This window comes from Pelodiscus sinensis, chromosome 14 (assembly GCF_052426305.1).
Source record: "Pelodiscus sinensis isolate ZL-2025 chromosome 14, ASM5242630v1, whole genome shotgun sequence".
Taxonomy (NCBI): Eukaryota; Metazoa; Chordata; order Testudines; family Trionychidae; genus Pelodiscus; species Pelodiscus sinensis.
The window spans coordinates 19,124,893-19,152,140 of NC_143065.1; the positions used below are offsets into that span (position 1 = coordinate 19,124,893).

General features: G+C 41.3%; 1 protein-coding gene across 3 annotated transcripts in view; it reads left to right on the forward strand.

The window, feature by feature from the left end:
* RAB27A (RAB27A, member RAS oncogene family) overlaps positions 1-22,802 on the forward strand; it is an 86,699-nt gene extending 63,897 nt beyond the window's left edge. For 2 of the 3 annotated variants that reach the window (XM_006112761.5, XM_006112765.5), the window contains 5 exons: positions 840-1,013; positions 4,093-4,178; positions 5,408-5,511; positions 11,686-11,809; positions 21,424-22,802. In XM_006112761.5, the coding sequence (XP_006112823.1) occupies positions 861-1,013; positions 4,093-4,178; positions 5,408-5,511; positions 11,686-11,809; positions 21,424-21,622 (666 nt within the window). In that variant the 5' untranslated portion in view covers positions 840-860 and the 3' untranslated portion in view covers positions 21,623-22,802. The remainder of the gene's footprint in view (positions 1-839; positions 1,014-4,092; positions 4,179-5,407; positions 5,512-11,685; positions 11,810-21,423) is intronic. The other variant, XM_025178258.3, reaches the window with a different exon arrangement.
* Positions 22,803-27,248: the final 4,446 nt, after the last annotated feature.

Here is a 27,248-nt window from a genome sequence, read left to right on the forward strand (position 1 = left end):
TAATTCAGTCAGGCTATGTCTAGACTGCAGGCTTCCTTCGGAAGAAGCTTTTCTGGAAGAGCTCTTCTGAAAAAAACTACTTCTGAAAGAGAGCATCTACATGCAAAAGCGCATCAAAAGCTATCTGCTTTTTCGAAAGACAGCGTCCATACTGAATGGATGCTATCTCGCATTTAAGCTGCGATTACTACGGATGGAGTGGCCACCAGGGCACCTGTACTTTTTCCTCTTTCCTCTTCCTTTGAAAAAACTCCCTCTTCCCTGTCCATACATACATTTTTCCAAAAGAGCTCTTTCGGAAAAAGGCTTCTTCCTCTTAGAAAGAGGTTTACCAATGTCAGACCTTGATTTTTTTTTTTCAAAAGAACACGATTGCAGTAAGTGAAGTTTTTTCAGAAAAATGACTGTTTTTCCGAACCCCTCCCCCCTACAATGTAGACATACCCTCAGAGTCATGGAGTTACACCTAGTGTAAAACTGGGGTGAGAGTTTGGCCCTTTGCTGCTTCTGAGATTACTGGACAGTCTCAGTTCTGTTGTAGATAGGCACTGAGGTCAATAGACTTGTTTCCATCAATGCCAGAGCTGAATTTGGCATTGACCCTTCAAATGTTGACCCTGATCCTCTGCTCCATCAGTGATCTTCTGTGAGGTTACACCAGCATAAAGCCAGTGTAAAGGAGTGCAAACTCAGGCCTGCTGTTCTTATCTTTATTTTAAAGAAGTCAGTCTCCACTAAAGCTTATTTGCAATTTAAAATTAACAAATGTATATATTCTAAATACTTTCATTTTCTTTCTGTAATGAAATTAGGGGGTTTTTTTGTTTTGTTTTTTACAGGTGGGCTACAAAGATCTCAATATGTCTGAGGGAGACTACGATTACCTCATCAAATTCCTAGCACTCGGGGACTCTGGAGTAGGAAAGACCAGTCTTCTTTACCAGTACACAGATGGCAAATTTAATTCCAGATTTATCACAACAGTGGGCATTGATTTTCGGGAAAAGAGAGTGGTAAGTTGCAGCAAATCTGTGCACTACTTTGAAGGTACAATTATTAAGAAAACCTAGCCATCAACTGCATAAAATTACTCTTTTAAAATGGTCTGATTGGTTGAGGTATGTACTCCATAGTCACTTCATAGTGGAGTATATCTCATGGGCACAACATAGAGTTGTCAGGTGTCCTGTATTGTACCGGACAGTCCGGTATTGGCGTGCTCTGTCCGGTAAAAAAAAAAATCAGAAAATATCGGATACTTCCCCTCCTGATCTTCCCCGGCCAGCCCCCCTGCACCCTCCCCAGCTCTACTTTCTGCCGGCCCGTTCCTCTTCCTGATCTCCCTCGGCCATCGCCGTTGCACCTCTCCCTGCCCCCGCTAGCTCTGCTTCCCGTCCACCCTTCCTTCCGGACAGCCCTGCCCCCTCCCGTCCGGTCCCTGTCCCCCCCCCCCCCCCGATATCTCACAGCCAGCCCCGTTCCGCCCGACACTCCCTTCCCCCCACGACCAGCCCTGCTTCCTATTGCCCCCTCCCTTCCCCCATCTTGCCCGGCCAGCCCCGTTACCCCTTCTTGGCTGGTCTCTCCCACCCAATGATGCATGTTCTGTTTGTTTTTTTTTTTTTTTATAATTGACTACCTGGTAACCCTAGCAGTGAGCCAGGTCCTTTTTTTTTTTTTTGGAGGGGGTTTGGTGTGTGTGTGTGTGTGTGTGTTTGCTCAACAACTTTGGTGTCTCTCCCCCCCCCCCCTTTTTTTTTCCTTCAACAACATTTTTTCCCGGTAGTTTTTTTTTGGGGGGGAGGATCAGTATTTTTGTTTCAGCCATCTGGCAACCCTAGCACAAAGTATCTTCTTTTCTCTCTAGAAACTTCAAATAAAACAAAAAGGGCTTTTTTTTTTTTGACCCCACAGAAACAATTATTTTTTACTTCCTCCTGCAGAAGCAGTTAATTAATAAACCAAATTCAGTGAGCTGTATTCATAGCAATGGATGATGCTATGGCATTTGGACTATTCACTGTTAATTGAACTGCTAGTCACATCAGTGGACTTTCCATGTGGGAAGGCCTTCCGATCTGTGGCAGAACTATTAAACAAAAATAGCAATTTTAATTTTGGAATACAGGGGGATAGGACAGTAGAGAGTGAATAATACATTGTAAATGAAAGGGGCAGTGCTTGTAGGACTCCTAAGTTTCCTAAGAAGTTACCTATATTTTCTCAATTATTAAGCTTTGGAGGGCAAAATAAGAAAAGTGAAAGCTGCTGTAATACATTTTATTTAACAAGGATGCAATTTTAAATGTAACAAAGTTTGCATGGCTGTGTATATGATTTTTTCCTTTTAATCGCTTTTTAGAGAAAATCTCTGATCCCTGTTGAATATTTTAAAGCCAGTTTTTATAACATTGACAACTTTTCACAACTAAAAGTTATCTGAAGTGAGGATGTAGACAGTAAATATAATTAGTTCGTGCCACAATGCTGCTGTACCAACAGAGCATCCAGCACAGAAAATAATCTGGCATTAGAAGTTGGATCTGGGCCCTGGTTACCCGGAAAACCACTCTCCCATGTCTTAAGAGAGTCCAGAAGGTGGTTTCTGAATTATCTAAAATGTGTGACAAACATTATTTTTTATTTGAGGCAATGGAGAATTACATGGATTACCTTACCACTGCAATATTGCTCCTTGCTGCACTGGCACATTAATAAATTGGAACTAAACCTGTCTTGTAAGCATGCAGTGATTTCAGATGATTTTCAGCAGTCACTTTTACCTGATTTATTTGCCCTATCTCAAACATGCATGAATACCAAGGAGCTTTCATGGTGCAGAATGTTCTTGTGTAGGCTTACTACTGATGTGTGAGTGATTGTTCCAATGGAGTAACCAAAACTGAATTTTCAAAATAAATGTCTCACTTGGAAAATAAACTTAATTGTTTTGCTTTGATATGTCTATCTGATGCTGTGTCCCATCATCCTATGACAAAATTCTGTACCCATGATGTTGTCTGTATATCTATAACTTTCTTAAGCTTAGGATCCAGTAATACCAATAGAAAAAGGAGAGGACAATTCAAAGTGAGATGACACCTCGACAGTGCCTTGAAACACTATTTCTATTTCATTCTCTTCGTACTTCACAGATGTCTTTATTTATATTCACATGCTATATAAGCTCCTGAGCTTTTATTATTAGTATCCATTTCCTGTCCTTGTAAGCTATAATATTATAAGGCCTATACTAGATTCTTCTTAGCAACCTCGTGACTGTTAAACATAAGTCATTATCTCTATGGTCATATTTTGTTTGCTGATATTGTTCTGTTAATGGTAAAAATATATTGTTGTATTGAATTATATGATTGTACTTTTTTATTGCTTCAATTGAACAGAGTGAAACGACAATAATAAAAACCTAAAAATAATCAATCCCGCCCAATGATAATCATAGCCACATTGAGCTTCTCTTTAGATCTCCGTAGTTTATTGGAAACATGTTCTCTTGTCTCATTTGATAATTTTTCTTTCTTAAAATATTTTATTAGAGGACAGAATCAAAGCGGGCACCTATAACTCAGCTTTATAAGGCAAAGAGGTTGTGTCTGTCAGTAGCTTTTGATTCTTAGATCAACAATGCATTGGATTGTTACTGGCATAAAGCAGGGGTAGGGAACCCCTGCTTGCCTGGATCCGGCCCCTAAGACTCAGGGCGTCTCTCCAGTGTAGGGGAGCACTGATGCTCCAGTCCCCTGCCCCATCACACCCCGCCATGAGGCTGGAGCACACAAAATCTACTAGGTGGGCCTCCCTAGCCTCTGGTGTGAGAGGGAAATGTGGGGTCTGTCTTTCTGCTTATCAGTCAGGGGCCATGTCATTGAAGATTTTTTGTTTTGTTTTTTTTTCCTTTCATTTGTATGTGGCCCCTGACTCGTTTTTCTGTGGGTCAGTGGCTCCCAACCCAAAAAAGGCACCCCTGGCATAAAGACTAATTACAGTATTACAATTTAAACCCCAATTATTTGCTGTGCTGTTGAGAGTGAATTGCTGACACTTCTATTTTTTGAAAATTGTCTGTTTTAGGTGTATAGATCCAATGGGCCAGATGGCACCAGCGGCAGAGGACAGAGGATACATCTGCAACTGTGGGACACTGCAGGGCAGGAAAGGTGTGGCTTTTATATGAAGCCAGTGTGAGCATGCTCACTAAACTGTTCATCTAATTCAAGTGCATGAATTCTCCTGTTGTCTGTTGCAATTATGAGTGACTCCAGATGAATCAAAATGTGGCCTTATTCTGACATTAACAGCAATGAGATCACAATTTCCTGTGTGTGTGTGTGTGTGTGTGTGTGTGTGTGTGTGTGTGTGTGTGTGTGTGTGTGTGTGTGTGTGTGTGTGTGTGTGTGTGTGTGTGTGTGTGTGTGTGTGTGTGTGTGTGTGTGTGTGCAGTGTTTCCTCTCTGTTTTTCTATATATTTTACAAGCATCCCTCTCTTCTCTATCTGGCTATGCAATCTATTTTCTTAATTTATCCTTTGTTTGTTAGTCCTGTTAGAAGACATTAAGACACAGAGGAAGCCATTTACATGAGGTCAGAATGAAGGGTCTGCCAGAGAGCTGCAGTGTATATTTGTGCTTTGTATTTCTAGGTTATAACTATCTGCACTTTATTTAGGCCTTCATTAGCTCTTGTAGCCAACTAGAAGTGGCTGTAATTTGTTTGAATAGTAGCTATTGAGGATGATATACATATTATAGTATTCTGGCAAATTCATATCTAGCAGTGTATCTCCAAAGCCAATACCTGCAGTCTTTACCAAATTCTTAGGCAGGCAAGCTCTGCATTGTCTTGATACAAGCTTCATCCTGTCCTTTGTAAAGATCAGGTGAATGTCAGGTAGAATCATTCTTTAATATTCTAACTGGCATGGAATCAAGTTTTTGTCCTGAATGTAGTAAGGAGTTTCTCTTCATATATAAATAAAAAGTTGTGCATATCCTTCATGTATCCTGTTTGAGAGTGTTTTAAAATACTCTGTATTTAAAGTTTGACAATAACTAATTTCAATGTGATTTGAATTTCACTTTGAATTAGATGCTTTTTTAAAATTGATCAAACTGTGCTGTGTAATGTAACACTTGAGCCAAAGTTTGCTAAAATTGATGGGAGTCTTTCCACTAACTTCACTGGACTTGGATTAGGCCTATAGTACCTTAATTGGTTCAGGTTCAGGTGTTTGTCAGCAGAAATCAGACGTGACTAGTAATGGTTCAAGTATAATTAAATTTTAAGTTACCTCACTCACTGCCTATTTTATAGCATCATTTTTCAAAATAATTTACTCATCAGCTATACCTCATGAAAAGGGAGCTACAGCTGTGCTTTGTATTTCTAGATTTCGGAGTTTGACAACAGCTTTCTTCAGAGATGCCATGGGCTTTCTTCTCCTCTTCGATCTGACAAATGAGCAAAGCTTCCTCAATGTCAGAAACTGGATAAGTATGTCATGTCTTTACTTCCCATCACTTTTTTTCCTGTGCTACACTAAAAGGGTAGTGAAGCACTGGAATGGGTTACCTAGAGAGATGGTGGAATCTCCATCCTTAGAGGTTTTTAAGTCTCGGCTTGACAAAGCCCTAGCTGGGTTGATTTAGTTGGGATATTGGTCCTGCCTTGGGCAGGGGGCTGGACTTGATGACCTCCTGAGGTCTCTTCTAGCTCTATGATTCTGTGATTTAGAAATGTGGGACTTCACAGAGGAGATAAGATCAAAAATATTTGACTTAAAGCTTTCTTGAAAGGAACAAAATGGAAACCTGAATGTAAAAACTGTAAGTGAATCAGGTTTCTAAACCTTAGCTGAAGCCTTGGCTTTATTAGGCCATGTCTCCACTTTCCAGAGGATTGACACTCTGGTGATCCATCTTCTGGGGTTGGATTTAGTGGGTCCAGTAAAGATTTGCTAAATCAAACTCTGAGGGTGTTCTCATGAGCACTGGTACTCCTCACTATTTTGAGGAGTAAGGGAAGTCATTTGGAGCATTTCTTCCATTGTTCTCTCACTGTGGAGACAGCGCCAAGCTTGGCTTAAGGTATATGAATACCATTTATGTTATTTATATAGCTGGAGTTGCATACCTTAAGCCGACCTTCACATCCCGCAGTGTAAACTTGGCCTCAATGTACCTGCTATACTCAAGAATCTCAATCAGGCTGGTTTCTTGCCCCTGATGTTAGAAATGCAGTGTGAAATTGGGTGATTTTAATAATGAAATCCAAAATCAGCCAACTTGAAATTTGGTCCTGATTATATTGATTGAGAACTTGTCATGAACACCATGCAACATCTGTCAGTCTTGTTCTGGGGTTTGCTATGCAAGAGACATGAAAAACTTCTAACTGTTAATGCAACAGAAGGAAGTACAGGTTGTATGTCCAAAAACTGACATTCTCTGGTTCAGCAACATCCGTTGTCCGCAGGACCATGGGAGCCTAAAAACGGGAGGGCTAGCTAGGGCAGGGAAACAAGGTCTGCAGTCCAGCTTAGGGCAGCACAAGATTAGGACCAGAGCCGCATGGCAGCCTTCAGCAACCTGCAGCAGCACAGCGCCCAGCCAGAGTCCTTCAGCAGCATGGATTAGCGTGGGGCTGGAGCACTGCAGCAGCCCCTGGGAGCTTCGGGCTGAAGTCGAGCCCTGTGGCAGGATGCGATGGGAGTCTCCTGGAAACCCCGTGCTCCTGGGGTGAGGCACTGCAGCAGCCCCCAGGAGCATGGGGTTGGAGTTGGATCCCCACGGCAGTATGGTATCGGAGTTCCCCAGCAGCCCACTGGAGTGTGGGGCCAGAGCCAGAGCCCTGCAGCAGTCCCCAGGAGCACAGTGCCAGGTCTGAAGCCAGGGCCAGAGCCCCATAGTAGGAGCTGACGTCTGTGCTGCCCAAGGAGCTGGCAGCAGGTTGGGAGTAGAGGAGGGAGAAGCAGGGTGTCTGCCAGCAGCAGGCAATGGGCTTGGGGTCCAGTGGCAGGAGACCTCCCTTGCTCTGGCAAATTCTCTCCTTTGGGACCAGTTAGATCCGAATGGTGCTGGACCAGGGAGGTCCAACCTGTATTCACTTTCCCATTGCCAGCAGTTCATTAGAAAAGCTCAGAGGCAGATGTCCCTTAAACCTTAGATCAGGTGTGGGCAATTTTTGATGGGGGGGGGGGGGGGGATTCCAAGAGATTGATAAGTGGTTAAGAGCTCCACTCTTCCATGATATTAAAGGAGGAGGAGCAGGGTGTGGTATTAAGGTTGGGTGCAGACGAGAGCTTGGGTAGGGTATTGGGGTGCAGGAGATGTGAGGTCTGGGAGGGGATATGGGTTATGGGCGCAGGAGAAGATTTTGACCTAGAGGAGGGGTCGGGGAGAAGGTTAACATCTCAGGTGAGGATTCAGGGGTTTGGGTTTTGACCTGGGGCAGAGGTGTGGGAGGAGGAGCAGAATGTTAGTGGGAGAGAGGGGTGGGGTGCCAGGTGCAGGCTCTGGCCTGGCAGCACTTACCTAGGCAGCTCCCAGCCAGAAGCCCAGCAGGACCCTTAGTGAGCCTTCCTGCCTTCCATGCCCCACTCTGCTCAAAGTGGCCAACTTCAAGGGCTGTGTATTCTCGTAGGGTTGCGAGCTCCTGAGGCGCAGGTCTTGCATGCTACCTGCGTCACAAGCACAGCCCAGGCAGCTCTCATTGTTTGAAATTGTATGGCAATGGGACAGCATGTAGAGCCTCCCCCCAGGGCATAACACATGGCTCCCCCTGGGCAGCATGTGGGGGCACTGACATCAGGGATCCTGCCAGGTGGGATGTGGGATGATGGCAGTGGACTGGATCTGGGAAGTTTGGCAGGCCGAATCCAGCTCACAAGCTGCACACCTGCCTTAGATGGTGGGTTCATTGGCTATGTCTGCACTACAAGGTTTTTGCACAAAAATGGCTGTTTTTGCGCAAAAACCGGCAGAGTGTCCACACTTCAAGCACGTTTTTGCACACTCAAAAAAATACAGTAAATCGACAGGACAGAGGGCTTTTGCCGGCAGAGTTATTCCTCTCCCCATGAGGAATAACTCCTTTTTGCGCTACAGCTCTAGCACATAAAAGGCATGTGTGGACGCTCCGCAGGAGTTTCTTGTGCAAAAAGAGCCTATCAGAAAAAGCACAGGTGCTCTGATGGCCATTCTGTAAACTGTTTTTCGACAGTGGCCAATGCCAGATGTCTCGGAGTGGACAGAACAGGGAATCATCATGTGATCCCTCTCCTGTCATCCAGTCTCAGTCTCTGACAGAGGCTAGGGATACCATTCCTACCCATCCTGGCTAATAACTATTGATTAACCTAACCTCCATGAATTTATCTAGTTCCTTTTTGAACCCTATTAAAGTTCTGGTCTTCACAACCTCTTCTGGCAAGGATTTCCACAGGCCGTCCGTGCACTGTGTGAAGAAAAACTTCCTTTTGTTTTTAAACCTGCTACCTATTACTTCCATTTAGTGATCCCTAGTTCTTATGTTATGGGAACAAGTAAATAACTTTTCCTTATTCACGTTTTCCACACCAGTTATGATTTTATAGACCTCTATCTTATTCCCTATTACTCTCCTCTCTTCTAAGCTGAAAAGTCCTAGTCTTTTTAATCTCTCATCATATGGGACCCTTTTCAAGCCCCTAATCATTTTTGTTGCTCTTCTCTGAACTTTTTCCAATGTTAATATGTATTTTTTGAGATGAGGTGACCACATATGTATGCAGTATTCAAGATGTGGCTGTGCCATGGTTTTATATAGAGGCAATAAGATGTTCGCTGTCTTATTCTCTATCCCTTTTTAATGATTCCTAACATTGTTTGCTTTTTTGACTGCCGCTGCACATTGAGTGGTTGTCGTCAGAGAACTATCCCCAATGATTCCAAGATTGCTCTCTTGAGTAGCTGTAGGTAAATTAGTCCCCATCATATTGCATGCATAGTTGGGATTAATTTTTCCAATGTGCATTACTTTACATTAAATTTCATTTGCCATTTTGTTGCCCAATCACTTAGTTTTGTGAGATCTTTTGGAAGCTCTTCACAGTCTGCTTTGGTCTTAACCATCTTGAGCAGTTTAGAATCAGCTGCAAATTTTGCCAGCTCACTGTTTACATCTTTCCCCAGGTCATTTATAAATAGGTTGAATAGGATTGATCCTACTACAGACCCTTGGGGTACACCGCTAGTTATCTCTCTCCATTCTGAAAACTAACCATTTATTCCTACCCTTTGTTTCCTGTCTTTTAACCAGTTATCAATCCATGAGAGAACCTTCCCTCTTATCCCATGACAACATACTTTACTTAAGAGCCTTTGGTGAGGGACCTTGTCAAGGACTTTCTGGAAATCTAAGTACACTATTTCTACTGGATCCCCTTTGTCCACATGTTTGTTGACGCTCTCAAAGAACTCTAGTAGATTGGTAAGGCATGATTTCCCCAACAAATTATGTTAGTCTATGTCACTGACAATTTTTTAGTTTGCCTGGAACTGACATTAGATTTTCCGGTCTGTAATTGCCAGGATCACTTCTAAAGCCCTTTTTAAATATTGGTGTCACATTAGCTATCTTCCAGGCATTAGGTGCAGAAGCTGATTTAAAGGATAGGTTATAAACCACAGTTAATACAGGCAGAGCCCGGGGAAGCATTGCAAGTTGGGGACATCGTAACTCGAACCCTCGTTCATGATAGGTGCTGTGTGCCATCAGAAAAGTGGGCTGAGGATGTAAGTCGGGAGTTTTCGGCCTCTTCTACACCTACAAAAATGGTTGTAAGTGTAGGGGGTTGTAACTCACGCAGTCGGAAGTCAGGGGTTTCCTTGTAGTTCCACAATTTCAAATTTGAGTTCTTTCAGAACTCTTGGTCCCAGTGACTTGTTACTGTTAAGTTTATCAATTTGTTCCAAAACCTCCTCTGACACCGCAATCTGGGACAATTCCTCAGATTTGTCACCTAAAAAGAATGGCTCAGGTTTGGGAATCTCCCTAACATCCTCAGCCATGAATCCTGAAACAAAGAATTAATTTAGTTCATCCGCAGTGACCTTATAATCTGTTAAGTGTCCCTTTGGCATCTCGATCACCCAAGGCCCCTACTTGTTGTTTAGCAGGCTTCCTGCTTCTGATGTACTTTAAAAACAATTTGCTATTACTTTTTTATTTGTTTGGCTAGCTGTTCTTCAGACTCCTTTTTGGCTCCTCTTGTTATATTTTTACACTTAATTTGACACAGTTTATGCTCAAACCAGGACTCGCCGAACTGCATGCGCAGATTGCCTGAACCCCTCTCTTCCGGGTTGCAATCTACTCGCCATAGGCGAGTAGATTGTAGTATTTGTCGAGCCCTGCTCCTTTCTATTTCCTTCACTAGGATTTAGCTTCCGTTTTTTTAAAATGATGCCTTTTTATCTCTCTGCTTCTTTTACTTGGTTGTTAAACCACAGTGGCACTTTTTCTGTTCTCTTACTGTGTTTTTTAATTTGGAGTATACATTTAAGTTGGGCCTCTATTATGGTGTCTTTGAAAAGTTTTCATGCAACTTGTAGGGATTTTACTTTTGTCGCTGTACCTTTCATTTTCTGTTTAACTAACCTCATTTTTGTGTAGTTCCCCTTGCTGAAATGAAATGCCACAGTATTGGGCTGCAGTGGTGTTTTTTCCGCCACAGGGATGTTACATTTTATTACATTATGGTCACTATTTCCAATTAGTTCAGTCATATTTAGCCCTTGGACCAGATCCTGCTCTCCACTTAGGACTAAATCAAGAATTGCCTCTCCCTTTGTGGATTCCAGACCAGCTGCTCCAACCAGCTGCTTCAGTAATCAAAAACCTGAGAGTGTTATGGAATATCTCATCAAACATTGTACCCTTGATTTCACAGGAATTGCTGTTGAAAGAATTTGGCTCATTCCATATATTTTTTTTGTATATCTGTTGTTATGCTTTTTAAATGTTAGGGATATTTGGACAGGAGTAGGAGTTTTGTTTGAGATAATCTGCTTGTTTTCCTTCACTAGATGTCTAAAACCCTCTGACATCAGAACTGGTTGTAGTGGAGATGATTTTCCCAAAGTAGAGTAATGACTTTGGGCGAAGAGAAGGATGGTGTAGTGTAGTGTACTAGTGCTCCAGATACTGGACTGAGTTCCCTGCTCTGCCACAGACTCCCTTTATGACCTTTGCATGTCACTGTATTAGAGTGTCCCATCTGTAAAATGAAGTATGATAACCCCCCTTACTTCACCAGGGGTTGGAAGTAAATACGTTAAGATTTTAAGCTCTCAAATGCTCTAGCAATGGGAGTCTTATAAGCATGTAAATGTAAGCAGCAGCACCAGATGAACTTTATAAGCAGTAAAAATCCCACTGGTGTGCAAATATCTATAGTGCGTTTAATAAAATAAAATATAAAATAAAATAAAATAAAATAAAAGATTGGGAAAAACAAGTAGGAAATTGACAGCAAATTAATTTTTCTCCTCTCCAAGAATTACTTCCCCTAGTTCTCCATTTTGTTTTTTAAAGGCACTCATGTTTTCAGTGAACTTTATATGTAACAGAATAAGATAAGCTCCCCCTTTCCTTTTTTTTTTTTTTTTTTTTTTTTTTTGCTGTTAGGCCAACTACAAATGCATGCGTATTGTGAAAACCCTGATATTATATTATGTGGAAACAAATGTGATCTGGAAGACCAGAGAATGGTGAAAGAAGAGGAGGCAAAGGAACTTGCAGAAAAACATGGGCAAGTATCTTCTGATGGTTAAAGTGAAATTAAATGTGTTTCTCTTGAAAGGTCTGTGATGTTGTTTTATGTATTGGAAGGGTCTTGTCATAATGGTCATCTTAGAACCCTGAGGGATGTTTCTGATTGCCATCTCTGACAGAGGCAATGCCATATGCTGTAGGCAAAGATATGCATCTTATTGTGAAATATTCCAGCATGGAGAGGTATCTTTGTGCCTGTCTGCCCTGGCAGTAGAAAACAAAGTAAATACCCCTCCATAATTTTATGACAAATACATTTCATTTATCAGGAACAAAGCTGCACATTACATCATAGAATCCTAGAAATGGCCAAAGGGATGGAAGGGATTTGAAGAGATCATTTAATCCTTTCTTCTCCCTCCCCTGACTCCTATGATTAAGTTTACCCTGACAGGCATAGTCTAACCTGTTCTTAAAAACCTCCAACATCTGTAGCTAACCTGTTCCAATACTTAATTATCCTTAGAGTTTGAAAATGTTTCTTAATATCTAATCTAAATCTCTCGCTGCATACTAAGCCAGTTAATTTTGTCATACTTTCAGTGAACATGAGGAACAGTTGATCACTATCCTATTCAGAACAATAGCATTTAACATGTTCTTATGTCTCCTCTCAACCTTCTCTTTTCTAAACATGCAGTTCTTTCAATCTTTCCTCATGGTTCCTTAACCTCTTCTAATTGCTTACTATGTTTTCTAAAGTCTAATTTGTGTTCTCTCCTCTGCACTTCCAGTTTTATCCACATCTTTCTTAAAAGTGCAGTGCCCAAGCTGAAGACTTACCAGTGCTGAGTAGAGCAGAACAATTAACTCCTGTTAGTACACCCCAGAATGACACTTGCCTATTTCATAAGAGCATCAATGACTCATATTCAATGGAACTCTCTCTTCAAAGTTCTTTTCTACTTTCCCTTACGGGTGATTCATTATAATGAATGGTAGGGGACTGGACTCGATGAGCTCTCAAGGTCCCTTCCAGTTCAGGTATTCTGTAATAATCCCTAGGTCCTTTCCTTCAGTACTGCTGCCTAGCCAGTTAGTTACCATTTTGTGATTGTGTATTTGATTGTTTCTTAAGTGCAGCTTTGTGCACTTGTCTTGATTTGAATTTCATTCTATTGATTTTAGTAATTCTCTGATTTATCAAGATTATTTTGAATCCTAATGCTGTTCTTCATAGTTTTTGCAACATAGCTCATCTTAATTTCATTTGAAATTTTGCAATTCTTTCCTCTCCATCATACGAGTCATCAACGAAAATATAGAATAGTTCTGAATGCAAGAAAGATCCCTGTGGGATCCCACTGGATGCATTCTGCCAGTTTGACTGTGAACCATTGATAACTTAACTCTTTCTGAGTGTTGTCTTTCAACCAGTTGTTGAACAATGCGTTTATACTGTATTTTTCAAGTTTGTTTATGAGAACATCAGGTGGGACTGTATCGAAAACCAAAACCATGGTTAATCTTGTATAGCATGGCTATTTGCAGAGGACTAATTTCCTTGTGCAATGAAACTCAAGAGTTTACTGATCAATATTTTAAAGTCACAATTTGTGCATCACATAAAATTCTGGAAGAAATTGAAGGCAGTACTAAGCAGGGGCACTCTTTTAAATTAGCCTCACAAATTGTCAGCTCTGTTGTTAGGGAGAGAAAGAACAAGATAGGGTTTAGTGCAATAATGCTTCCTTCCTTTTTCTTCCTCCAACTTAAATGCTTATGTAATTCTATTTGTGGGGCACTAACCTCAAACCAGCACTGTTTTGTAACATGCACCTTCATAAAAAAATGGAAACGGTTGGAAATGCAAAGCAGTAGATGTGTGTTTTTTATATCTGAAATCTTTTGCACTTCATAGATTTCTATTGCTTGCATAAGGTAATATATCTGCTAATCTTCTCATCAAAATACCAAGTTGATCAATGTGGGAAACAATCTAGCAGGCTGATCCATAGATTGCTTTTCACTCAGTAAGTTGCTGTATGGGTATCAGCACTTGTAAGTGGATGAGAAAAGGTAACTATTAATAAAAATGTTCCTACATCTTCAAAAGATAGGATGAGGAAAGAGGAGCAACCCTACTTCACTGAGCTACTGCTGCTAACCATTCTGCGTAGTATGGAACATCTTCTTTCTGCCTACAATCAGTAAATGGTTCATTTAGAACAGTGTTTCTCAACCAATGGTATGCGTACCCTTAGGGTTATGTGAGAGAAGTCTATGGGGTACGTCAACAAAAGTGAAATTTGGCAAAAAATGTCCAGGATTTTGCCCTGCAAAGGAGATCGAGGAGGGCGCGGTGGCATGTACCTGTCAAATTGAATGTTTGGAGATGCGCGCCCAGACGTTAACAGCCACTTTGTGCACATGCCCCAGCGCCTGGCGGGAAAAGTGTGTGGCTGCGGCGGAGGCTCCAGTGAGACCCAGGGCAATTCCAAGTTGGGGGTTGGGTTTGCATGAGGAGAAAAAAAATCACTTCCACGGCCGCGCCTCCTAGTTCATTTCCTCTCCAGCAGCCTCCTTGGGGTGCTCCAGTGGGGAGGGTGGCTGAACCTGGAGACACGCATCCCCCTTGCCTCCTCCCTCCCCCCCACTAGCAGCTCAGTACAATGCATCCCCATCGCCCCTTCCCCATGGTGCTGCGGAGAGAAGCTCAAAGGCGGTGAAGTGGCATAATAACCTTTGCTACCAAGGACACCCCCTGCAGCATCAGTGGCGTAGCGAGGAGTGAGTGGGGGGGCAGTTGCCCCTGGGTGCCACACTAGGAGGGTGCCGGGCTGGGGTGGGAGCGCACAGCCCCATGTGGCAAGCCCGGTGCTGGTGGACTACTTGCTCCCTGCAGACAAGCTGCTGAGGCTGGGCTGGGTGGCATGAGTGGGCATTTCAAAGGTAGAGTTACCACATGTCCAGTGACTGTCTCTGGGGGAGAGATGGGGCATTGGGTTAGAGTGGAGGGGAAGGGGGGAGCTGGCAGTGCCTGCCTTTGGGGGAGGTGAGGGGCATTGGGTTAGAATGGAGGGGGCTGGGGGTGCCTGGCTCTGAGGGAGGGGGAGGGCATTGAGGTAGAGCTGGGGGCTGAGAGTGCCTAGCTCTGGGGTTACTTACAATTTTTTGTGTGTGAAAAAGGGGTACTTTATTAAAAAAAAAAAAAAAAAAAAAAGGTTGAGTAACACTAATTTAGAATATGGGTGTGGAGGAGACAGTCACTAGGGCTGTGTCTACACAGCAGTGTTATTTTGGAATAACTGATGTTATTCCATAATAACATAGTCCACGTCTACACAGCAAGCAGTTATTTCGACATAATGTCAAAATAATGTTGAGCTAGAAGACTTCTTACTACAACTCTTGTAACCGTCATTTTACAAGCAGTAAGTGAAGTTGGTGGAAGAGTGCTCTTACTTGGACTTCCTTTTATGTAGACAGCATCAAAAGCCGAAATAAGCAATTTCTACGTAAGCTATGCAATTGACGTAGCTCAAGTTACGTAGTTTATTTTGGCTTTAGCCCTGCTGTGTAGACATGCCCTCAGAGACTGATTAGTCCATTATTAAATATTTATTTTAATTATAATTTAACATTTATTATTTTCATAGCATTAACTAAATCTCACAAATTAAGAGAAAACAAGCAAGAATTATTTGCATTTTACAGATGGTGGTGACCTATTGGGAACAAGAGAGATTTTTAAAATCCCACCCAAAATTTATCCGTGTAAATTTGTGCCTAAATAAATAGCAATAAGGCTATCACTCTACTAATCCAACAGGTTTCTTTGCCCTATGATTGCCCAATTACCTTTGTGTGTCTCAGAAATTCAGGCTTCCCATTTCTCTTCAATTGTATAAACAGAATCATAATCGTATCAACTAAAGGATTCAGGTAAAAGTCATTTGAAGCATTTCCCTTTTGCAATCTCCACACCTGCATTCCTGACCTTTAGCTACTGTAGCTATTTCTTCACCTGGATGATATATGCAGAATGACAGAAGCATGTAGGTTGCTCAGTAGTGGACCCAATGGACAGAATGCCTTGAGGTTCTGAAATCTCTTATAACTAAAAGGATTTCCTCTATTATGAAATGTGTTGATAAAACTTTACCCTAATGGTTTGATCTGTAGTGGCTTAAAACTTTATGTGTATAAGAAAAGGAAGAAACACTTCTGTATTTACAGGAAGCTCTGGTAATTCTGCCATTTGCTTTCAGCTCCATGATAATTATTGAGTCATCCTTAATCATCCACAGAAGGATCCAGCATTTCCTCCAAACACTTTCACATTTAACACACAGTCAACCCTACTCTTTGCAGTGTGTATGTATGAAATAAACCTCTCTCCAGCTTCTTGAGTCTGCCACCAAAGTTACTGCTAAAATCCATTTTTGGAAAATAAGGGAGAAAGAGCGAGAGTGCTAGTTTGAAACGTAATTCCTCTAGTTATGATCAGCCCTCATCTACATTTAAAAATGGTATTGTGTTTGTTCATAAACACATTCATTCAAATTAGATTATATAAAACTGAATGCAATTGAGCAGACAGTTTGTAAACCAGGACGGACCATGTTCAAACTTCATCGGGAACAGCAGGAAGCTGCTGACTTTCTGCAAAAGGGGGATAGGAGAGAGAAGGGTGGATATTGGAGAAACTTGTGTACTATTCAGGCTCCTCTTGCTCCTTGCCCTGTGGGATAGCATGCTACTTTGGAGACACATGTCTTATATTAGGGGCTTTATAGGGCTAGGACAGATTTTGCAATTTTGTTTTAAAATATATTGCATAATAGAGGTGCTGTGATCTGGTAGGCCAAATCCTTTGCTTGACCAGCTCCTCTCCTATCCCCCTCTCAGTATATCTTTGAACTATATAGCTGGTTCACTCTCATGATTCACTCTCAGCCACCTCTTAGTGCACACATAATATTCCTATGTTTATTTCCGTTTGATCAGAAAAGGCATTTCTGGGAACAGAGGCAGTTTTTATCACCACCAACCACAGTGTTTGTGAATAGAGATCCACATGTTCTTTTCAGATCCAGATCTAAAAAGACATCTTGGGAAATAGCTGTTGGGAAAAACATTCTTTGCTTCTGAAATTGCATTTCATCTTGTCATTTCCTCTGCTGTGAATAATTAGCACCTAAATGCACTTGTCCTTATTTCCATTGATAAATGTCCAGTTTATTTATATAAAAGTACTAGAAGATTTACTTGGTGTTGCTTGGGTTCTTCAGAGCAAGGGGCTGCCAGTCTGAGGGGTGCAGGAGTCAGGGCAGAAGCTTGGGGCTGTGGAAGGCTTAGGGCAGGGAGTTGGGAGATGTGGGGAGTGCAGGAGTCAAGGGTGGTGTGAGAGGGGCTTGGCAGAGGGCTGAAGGTGCAGCAGTCATGGTTGGGGCTGAGGAGGGGCTCAGGGCCGAAGGCTAGCTGAAGAGCCTGCAGGAAGCTTATCTCCACGCCTGCCCCCTGCTGCCCCAAGCAGTTATAGCTGTCCTGGTCCCATCTCTGGCCCCTTGCTGTTCCCTGCGGTCATTACACAGTATAACTATCCCTGCTAGCAGCTTTCCCTTTCCAACTCTCTCTTTCCATATTATGAAAAACAATCATATTCCAGGCAGATCCCATTGTCCTGGCACAACCAAACCCTTACCTTTCTTTAAGTTATGATAAGAGGAAGCTGCATAACACATTTGGTGGTGCTAGCTCTTACTGTGTAGGAAGAGTTCCTGAACAAACAGATGGATCGACAGACAGCCTTGTTTACTCGTAACAAATAAACTTTCTCAAAATATATAGCAGATTTAGAAAAAGCAAGCTTGTCCAGTAAAAACAGACTCAGTCTGTTAAGATTAATTTTGTAGGTAGTATGTTAAAAATGTCCATAAATTAATAGTTTTTAAATTGTTCAGTGAATAGTATCCTCCGATCTCCTTTTGGTCTTGTGTATAGTGTTTAATTTATAATATGCTTTGTATTTCATTTCATATAAGCAGGAAATAACTGAATTTAAATGACACAAAATGGAAGTGTCATCCAACTCTTTCCTCCTATGCATTTCTGTCAGCACATTTATAAAAAAGTAAGTTGGCTTTAAAGTTCAACCACACCTCTATGGCATGTTGAAGCTGCCAAATTAGAAAGCAAACAGACAAGCTGGGTGAGGTAGTTTATTTTATTGAATTACCTTTTGTTGGTGAGAGAGACAAGCTTTCAAGCTTACACAGAGTCTGAAGAAGAGCAATAAACATATTATTTCATACTCTAATATCCTGGGACTAACATGGCTATATCAACATGGTATACAGTAGAAAGGAGTAACATATCAAGGGAGAAAAGAAAATGCTTTGTGTATTACAGCTTTTGAAGGGGAGTTGAAGTGGTGGTGTGATGTTGTCTAGAATAATCATTAAGCTCTCTGGACTTGGATGAAGGTGCCAGTTATGCTTACTGTATTAGACATGAATTGTTGGATTCTTCTGTTGGTAATAAGAATGGCTCAGTGATTCATTACATAATTGAAATGTAAATGACAGAATTACCCGCCCTTCCTGTAAGGCAACACCTGACATTTTTCATGATTGTTTGTCTATTTGCTTTAGGCTGAGAATTTCACATACCTGTGCTGAACAGTTTCCCTTGGGAATATGGCAGTACCTTACAAATAATTAAAAGGGTACATTTTCCCTTTGAATTGGCTGCATGAAAAAGTTTGAGATGACAGCAAATTAAGGCTGTGTCTAGACTACACCTCTCTGTCGACAGAGAGATGTAGATTAGTCATGTTGAAATTGCTAAATCCCGTGCTTCATTAGCATAAACATGGCTGCCGCTTTTTTTTTTCAAAATGGAGCTTTTTGGAAAAAAAAACCCAGCAGTATAGACAGGGATCTGTCGAAAAATAAACCCTTTTCCGACAGATCCTGTATTCCTCAAAAAATGAGGTTTACAGGATCTGTCAAAAAGGGTTTTTTTTCTCGACAGATCCCTGTCTAGACTGCTGGGTTTTTTTCAAAAAAGCTCCATGTCGAAAAAAGCGATGGCCATGTTTATGCTAATGAAGCACGGGATATTTAAATCCCTGCTTCATTAGCAATTTCAACGTGACTAATCTACATCTCTCTGTTGACAGAGAGGTGTAGTTTAGAAGTACTCTAAGAGTTTGATGTCTGTGGAAACTTGCTTGTCTGCTCTTGAAATGGATTGACTTCTTTTAATTTCTCCACCTCATTCCTTTGCCAGTTGTGTGACATACATGCAGTCCCAAAAGATGATGATATTTTTCAGGGAATCCTCAGATTTATCAGTCTGTGGTTAATCAATAAATGTGTCTATACAGTGTACAATTTTGAGGCTGTTACTTAGTTCTCTTGAGTGCAGGTACCCTTGCAGAGTGACATGCTAACTCTAGATGGAGTTGTACATTTATGACAGAATGACTTTTAACCTGGGAAATTATAGAATTGTAGGACTGGACGGGACCTTGAGAAGTTCTCTAGTCTAGTCCCCTGCACTCATGGCAGGATTAAACAGTATCTAGGCTTTTCCTTACAGGTGGTTGTTTAATCTTACAAATCTGGCGATTCCACAAGCTTTTAGGTAATTTATTCCATTAGTTAACCACCCCAACAAGAGGTTTTTCCTAATGTCCAACCTGAAGCTCTCTTGCTGCAATTTAAACTTATTGTTTCTTGTCCACTCATCAGAGGTCAAGAATAATTTTTCTCCCTCCTCCTAGTAACATCCTTTTGTGTATTTGAAAAAAATTATCATGTCCCCTCTGTCTTCTCTTTTCCAGACTTAACAAACCCAGTTCTTTCAATCTTCTCTAATGAATCATGTTTTCTAGATCCTTTAATCTTTTTTTGTTGCTCTTGCTTCAGTTTTCTCCAATTTGTCCACATCTTTGTTGAAATGTGGGTCCCAGAACTGGACACAATACTCTAGGGCTGTGTCTAGACTGGCCAGTTTTTCCGGAAAATCAGCTGCTTTTCTGGAAAAACTTGCCAGCTGTCTACACTGGCCGCTTGAATTTCCACAAAAGCTCTGACTTCCTACTGTAAGAAATCCTACTGTTCGGGCAAAAGTCCCTTTTGCGCAAAGCTTTTGCGCAAAAGGGCCAGTGTTGACCGCTCAGATTTGTTTTCCGCAAAAAAGCCCCAATCGCGAAAATGGCGATCGGGGCTTTTTTGCGGAAAAGCACGTCTAGATTGGCACAGACGCTTTTTTGCAAAAAGTGCTTTTGTGGAAAAGCGTCCGTGCCAATCTTGACGCTCTTTTCCGAAAATGCTTTTAACGGAAAACTTTTCCGTTAAAAGCATTTCCGGAAAATCATGCCAGTCTAGACGTAGCCTAGATGAGGAATAATCAGCACAGAGTAGAGTGGAAGAATTACTACTGCTGGCTTGCTTATGATTTACCTGTTAATACATGTCACAGTGTTCACTTTTTTTTAACAGTATCACACTGTTGAGTCATATTTAGTTTGTGGTCCACTATGACTCCTAGATCCTTTACTGTACTACTCTTTGATTACGAGAAGGTCAGGTGAGACAATATCAAAAGCCTTACCTAAATCAAGATATGCCATTTCTGTTGCTTCCCCCTCTCCACAAAGCTTGTTACCCTGTCAAAGAAAGCTGTAAGTTTGGTTTAACATGATTTGTTTTTGACAAATCTATGCTGACTGTTACTTATCACTTTATGATCTTCCAGATGTTTGCAAATTGATTTCTTAATTATTTGCTCCATTATCTTTCCCAGTACAGAAGTTAAACTGACTGGTCTGTAATTCCCCAGGTTGTCCTTGTTTCCCTTTTTATAGTTTGGCATTGTATTTGCCCTTTTCCAGTCTTTTGAGCTCTTTCCCAACTTGTTTGACTCTTCAAAGATAATTGCTAATGGCTCAGCCATCTCCTCAGTCAGCTCCTTCAGTATTCAGCATATCATCAGAACATCAAGAGCAACATATAAAGAAATGATTAGGTCACCTTTCTTTTTTGTTTTTGTTTTTTAATTATTTTTTCTTTCTTTATTGTCCTGGGGCCATTCTCTCCCCAAGGATTTATTTCAGCCTGGAAAATCTAGGATTTCACTAACATACAGGCTCTTTATTGGATTCATCTTGCAAATTTTACTAGATTTGTAGGTGACTCATAACAAAGGGTTCAAAAGTATGTTCCCTCAGAGAATTTTTGCCCAGCAACAGATTCAGATAATAAGAGAACTAAGTATTTCTTTTACCTTTTTATTAAATGCATTTCCTTTATTTTAATCAAATGAATATTATTTCCTCTGTATTTACATCTTGTGTCAAAAGATTAATGGGTTATAAAAAAGGATAATTCCTTCTTTAGGCCTGGAACACAGCTTCAAGTGTTTAAACAAACTTTCAGAAAGTTCACTAAATATATAAGAAGTAGGCATGTCGGGGGGGAGAGAGTTCTCTGGACTACCAGGGAGGGAAAGGAGCATTTAAATGTAAGCTTTTGTTGAATTCTGTTGGCATTCTCTAAGGATAATGTTTTCATGCATATGGTGTTTGTTCCAGGAAAGGTCTCACTTGGTCTGTGATGGTGTTTTTTTTATCCTTTACAGAATACCATATTTTGAAACAAGTGCAGCTAGTGGAACTAATGTGAGCAAGGCAGTTGAAACTCTGCTTGACCTTATCATGAAGCGCATGGAACGGTGTGTGGACAAGTCATGGATACCCGAAGGGGTAGTACGGTCCAATGGACACAGCTCTACTGAGCAGCTAAATGAGGAGAAAGATAAAGGCAAATGTGGTTGTTGAGACACAAACTTTATTGCAATAATTAATTTAACATATATTTATGTTAAAGTATAGTTCAGTTGCAGCTTACTGGATTCATTTATGGATATTCGTTTATGTTATTATGGATATATAATAACAAATTTGTATTAATTATTGGCATTTGCTTTCTAAAAACAATTAAACTTGTCACATGTTTAATTTATTTGCAGTTAGAAAGACATGTATGTTTAGGTTTGGTGCAACATTGGACATTCTCCGCTTTCAGTATCTTAGACTATTACAGTGGTAGACCAGTCAACAGAGGTCTTTAAGTCCTATTTGAATAGAAATGTTCCATCCTTACAGCAATAATGATAAACAGCAAATTGCATGTGCTTTGCAAAAGCAGGCAAATAATTGTTCTTTGTTTTTCATGAACTATTAGTTTTTAATGACAGGAGCAATATAGGGCTATTTTTATATGGAATAAAAAGCTGTCTAGAGAAATGCCAAGATGACGTTTACACAGCACTACTGCTATGCCATGCAGTCTTGAACTTGATCTTCTAAACTCCAATTGTACTATAGGAAAGATTCAATATATCATAATAGATCACCTAACATGTGAATTCCAAGAACATGCTAAGGCATATACATACCAAGGGCAAGCCTAAACTGAAAATGCTCCATTGATGCGACTGTGCCTCTGTACCATTTGAAGACACTCCTATGCCAAGATGTGAGAATTCTTCCATGGACATAGTTAATGCATCTCCATGAAAGGCGATAGTTATGTCAACAGGAGAAGCTCTCCGATTGACATAGCACATCAACACAGGGATTAGGTCGATATAACTGCCTTACTCATGGCTGTGGATTTTCCATACCCCCAAGTGACACAATTATACCAATATATGTCTGTAGTGTAGATCAGACTGTAGATATGGGGTGTGTTTATGAATTCATACATTTTATATACAAATTCTTTTATGTTTTAACAGGAATTTAGGGCAAGCTAAGTGCCAGCAAAATTTCATCAGAGCTAGTGCTTTGCACTGAATTTATTTGTACCAAGCATGCATTTGGAACATTTCTTCTTCAAATATGGACTGAAAATTTTAATATTGGTCCTATTCTGGTGAGCTATAACTGCCTACGATATCAATGTTGTTTAAATTAGTACTTCTGTAAACGTATAAAGCTGGTTTTCTTCTGCTTACATTTAAGCCTTGTACATCTTGGGTTTTGTTCATTCCCTTTAAAGTCTCACTTAGAATTGGGGGAATATGTTTTGATTATGTAAAGGTATACTCTGTTTCTGGTGGATGAGCATTTTTATTTATCCTCAGATATGATATAAAGAATAATCAGTATTTTTTACATTTCTTTTTAGCCTGATTATGTGATAGGCCTGATAAACTGTTTTCTATCCTAGCAGGTTCATATAACTCTAAAATATTGTCAAGTAACATCTCAACATGCCAAATTCAGTCTTTTCTGTAAAAAAAAAAAAAAACTGCTGCTGCTTTTAGAAATTAAATATTTATTTATTTAAAAGAGCTTGTTATTTGCCTACCACATGCTCAGGCAAATTCCTACAGTCAGATGGCAACATGAGATGTGATGTAATATATTTTTAATTAAAGAAAATTGAATATGTTAAAAGGACCAAAAGTGTATACCAGAAAGATAACTGAGAAGAAAATGTATCAGAGGGGTAGCTGTGTTAGTCTGGATCTGCAAAAGTGACAAGGAGTCCTGTGGCACCTTATAGACTAACAGATGTATTGGAGCATAAGCTTTCGTGGGCAAAGGCCCACTTCATCAGACGCATGAGACGTGCATCTGACGAAGTGGGTCTTTGCCCACGAAAGCTTATGCTCCAATACATCTATTAGTCTACAAGGTGCCACAGGACTCCTTGACGCTTTTGAGAAGAAAATGGTGTCTTCACTGAGTTTAATAGAAACTTTAATGTAACTTTTCATTTGCTTTTTAGAAATGTAGAAGGTGTTAAAACTCACTTCTACCCATGAAAAACTTTCTGCAAAGCAATGCGTTTGTACTTTAACAAACATAAAATGTAAATATTACATTTTTATCATAACCTACAGAAGACATTTAACCGTGTGCAACATAACTTGAATGTTAAGGCACTGTGGCAGAAGTCAAAGCATTCTATATTGTATACATTGCTGTATTTTCTACTGTACAGTACCAAGAATCAAATACCTGTGGACCAGAGTTACTATAGTCTAATTCATGTGTGCCTTTCGAAGTTGCCATTGCCTGTGTGGCCAATAGAGTAACAAGAATTCTACTGTGGAACACAACACATTTCAATGCACTTAAGTGTTTGGGTTTTAAATGTAGAAATGTAACCCCTCGCTTTTCAGAGGGTTCCAGTGGAATATTGTCACCTGTTAACTTTAATAGAAGTTGTGTGTCTAGAATAATTTCCATTTCCTGAAAAAAGTATGGATAAGTGCAGCCAACTACTGAGTTAAACTACTAATGAAGTTACTTAGCTATTTTCTCTTTGAAATGCACATGTTTAGATTTTATACTAAATACTGTAATTGCCATATTTTGTTCTACATTTGTATGTATCTATTTTACAGTTCTGTAAGAACAAAATCTATCTTCATGAAATTGGAATGCCATAAATATATATCTGTATTAAAAATCTCTTATATCTGGGTTCAGTTGTTTTGAGTTATTTATAGCAGATCTTTGCACCTACTGCAACTTTCAGAAGAGATAAAGCCCAGTGATTTGAGTATCTTAACAGTCCTCCAATTGACACCATTATACCAATCTAGAGCTGGTCAAAAATCAGAATTTCCATAGCTTGGAAAATTCTGGTATTTTAAAATGTATTTTTGTGCTAACTTAGGAAAAAAGTTGAAAGACTGAATTTTATGCTATTGACATAAACATTGTGCTCACTGCCATCTCTTCTAGAGATCTCAGTAGAAACATAGTGTATTGTCCTGGTGGGGGTAGGAGGCGCTTTTCTTTAGAAGAATTAAAATCAAGCATATCTGTAAGGCTAAGTTTAATTCTGGACGGGCCACCTCATATATTCTGGCTTTTAAGTAGTATCTGCATCCAGATTTCTAAATGAAAAAGAGAAGGGTCTGTTTGGGGTGGAATGGCTGCACTGTGGGATTCTCAAATCTCATCACAGCGAGCACCTGAGGTGTGTTTAAAAGCTCTCTGCTTCCCCCATTGTGCGGCTGGTGCACATGACACAGGATAGCAGCACTGTCTCGATCCTCTCCTCCTGCAGGGAACAATTGCTTTGAACTGGCTCAAACCTAGACAGCAAGTGAGAGCTGTGCAGAATATATTAGTCTCTTTCTTCACCCTGAGGGAATGTGCTGTGTGTGTCTGTGATTGAAGAGTGTATGTAGTCTGATAAGAGGAAACAGCAGACACACATTCACAATGAAGTTTTTTGGAAGGAGGCTGTGGAAGTGTCTACTAGGGCCGAACCCAACAAGGTAGCTGGGGGCTACTTTGCTATGGCGTCTCACATACTGTTACAATCCCTATTCCCCTTCACTTTGATTAGTTGGAACAGCCTGCCCTATGTGCCTAGGGTTACCAGATAGGCCCCCCCCCAAAAAAACAGACACACTTGATCGTGGGGGGGAGGGGCGGGAAGCAGAGCTGGCGGGGGTGGGGGTGCAGTGGCGCTGGCCAGGGGAGATCAGGAAGAGGACCGGGGCGGCGGGAAGCAGAGCTGGGGGGCAGTGCAGAGGGGCTGGCTGGGGAAGATCAGGAGGGGAAGTGGGGGAGAACCAGCTGGGAAGGGAGAGGGGGGTGAGCATATCGGCTGGTGCAGAGTGGGACTGACCTGGGCACTTGCAGATCCCGGGGCGCTGCCTGTCCTGCGCAGGCTCCCGGCGACGCACGAGCGAGGAGGAGGCTTCCCCTCCTCCTCACACTCAACCAACTGAGGGCTCTCAGTGGCAATGGCAGCCCTGCCTCCCAACTGGGACTCCCAGCTGGTCCCCCCGCCCATGCCAGGCTTCTGTCCAGTGTGCAGATGGAAAAATCAGAAAATACCGGACATTGCACATGTCTGGTATTGTCTGGTTTTTTTTATTGGACAGAGAGCGCAAATACCGACTGTCAGGTACAATACTGGACACCTGGCAACCCTATGTGCCTCCCCTGTTGGGCTGTACTTATTTCACTACCATAGTTTACTTTTGGTAAAAATATTGTACTGCAAAGTCTTTGGTGGCTTCCATGGTTTAAATAGCCTAGATTATAGACTTGGCCAACAAAGCCTGCAACAGACAGGGAATGTTAATTCACAGTGATGGTAAAGGCCTGACTGGTCCTGCACAAGCGAATTCGCCAGACCAAGGGAGGTCCCCTGCCAATCCCAGCAAACTGGCCTTCCAGCTTGCTTCCCCTCCCTGTTGCTGGTTCCTTCTGACTTGGGCTCTGGCCCCAGTGCCACTGCCACAGGCCTGGCCAGGGCTCCCTGGAGCCAGAGCTCCCCAGCCATTTCTGGCCCTGCTAGGTTCCTGGCTGCACCGTGAGGTTCCTGGCCACACCATCAGCCAGACTGAGGGAAGGGCCTGGAATTTCTTAACCTGTGCACATGGCAGAAAAGAACACAGACCGTCTTAAAAATAGGGAATGTCTCTTAGTTGGGGGTGGGGGGTACATACATGCAAGAAAACTGGGCTGAAGAGATCAGGCAGGAGGAACTCAGCCTTGTCCCTTCCATGGGTGCCTGAAGGACTGCAAAAGTGACGAGGAGTGTTGAATCCCATGTTTTAAGGAAGGGCTGAGCCTGGGAGTCTGCTTTAGAGCCCTAGAGATAGGAAGAGTGACTAGACTCAGCAGATGGACTTAGAAGCAGTAGGACCCAACATTTAAGACTACCTACAACATAAAGGTGACCATCCAGAAGGGGGATTGGGCCAGGCTGTAATATACACGTTAGATAATAGCATACTGAGCCATCAGTTTTAAAGCAGAACTCACTTTTGACCATAATGGGGCGTTCTACTTAAAAATCAACAAGCCGCCTGTTATTTCAAAATATTTTTTGAAATAGCGGCCGTGCTATTTCGGCATCCCTGTAACCCTCATTCCCCAAGGGTTAAGGGATGTCTCGAAATAGCGTGTTATTTCGAAATTTGGTGCTGTATAGATGCACCAAATTTCAAAATAAGCTATTTTGAAATAGAATCAAAATAAGTGCAAATAGTTTATCTTATTTTGAGTTTAGGGGGCTGTATAGACACACCCTAAGGTGCCACAGGACTACTCAGTGTTTTTAGTTGTATAATAAAGCACCAAGATTGTACAGATAAGGTGAAGGGAAACATGTGGCACAGAGAAGTGATTTGCTTGAAGTTTCAGAGTATATCAATGGTAGATTTAAAAATGTAACATTATAGTTGTGATTCTTGGGTTCTGAGTCTAAGGGTACATCTAAACTCCATCCTTCTTTAGAAAGAGGGATGTAAATGAGACATCGAAATTGCAAATGAAGCCAGGTTTTGAATTTCCTGTGCTTCATTTGCATAATCGCGTCACGGCGTTCTGTTGAAAAACGCTATTTCTAAAGTGAAACTGCGGTCTAGACACAGTTCTTTCAAAAGCGCTTTTCCAAAGAACCGCGTCTAGACCGTGG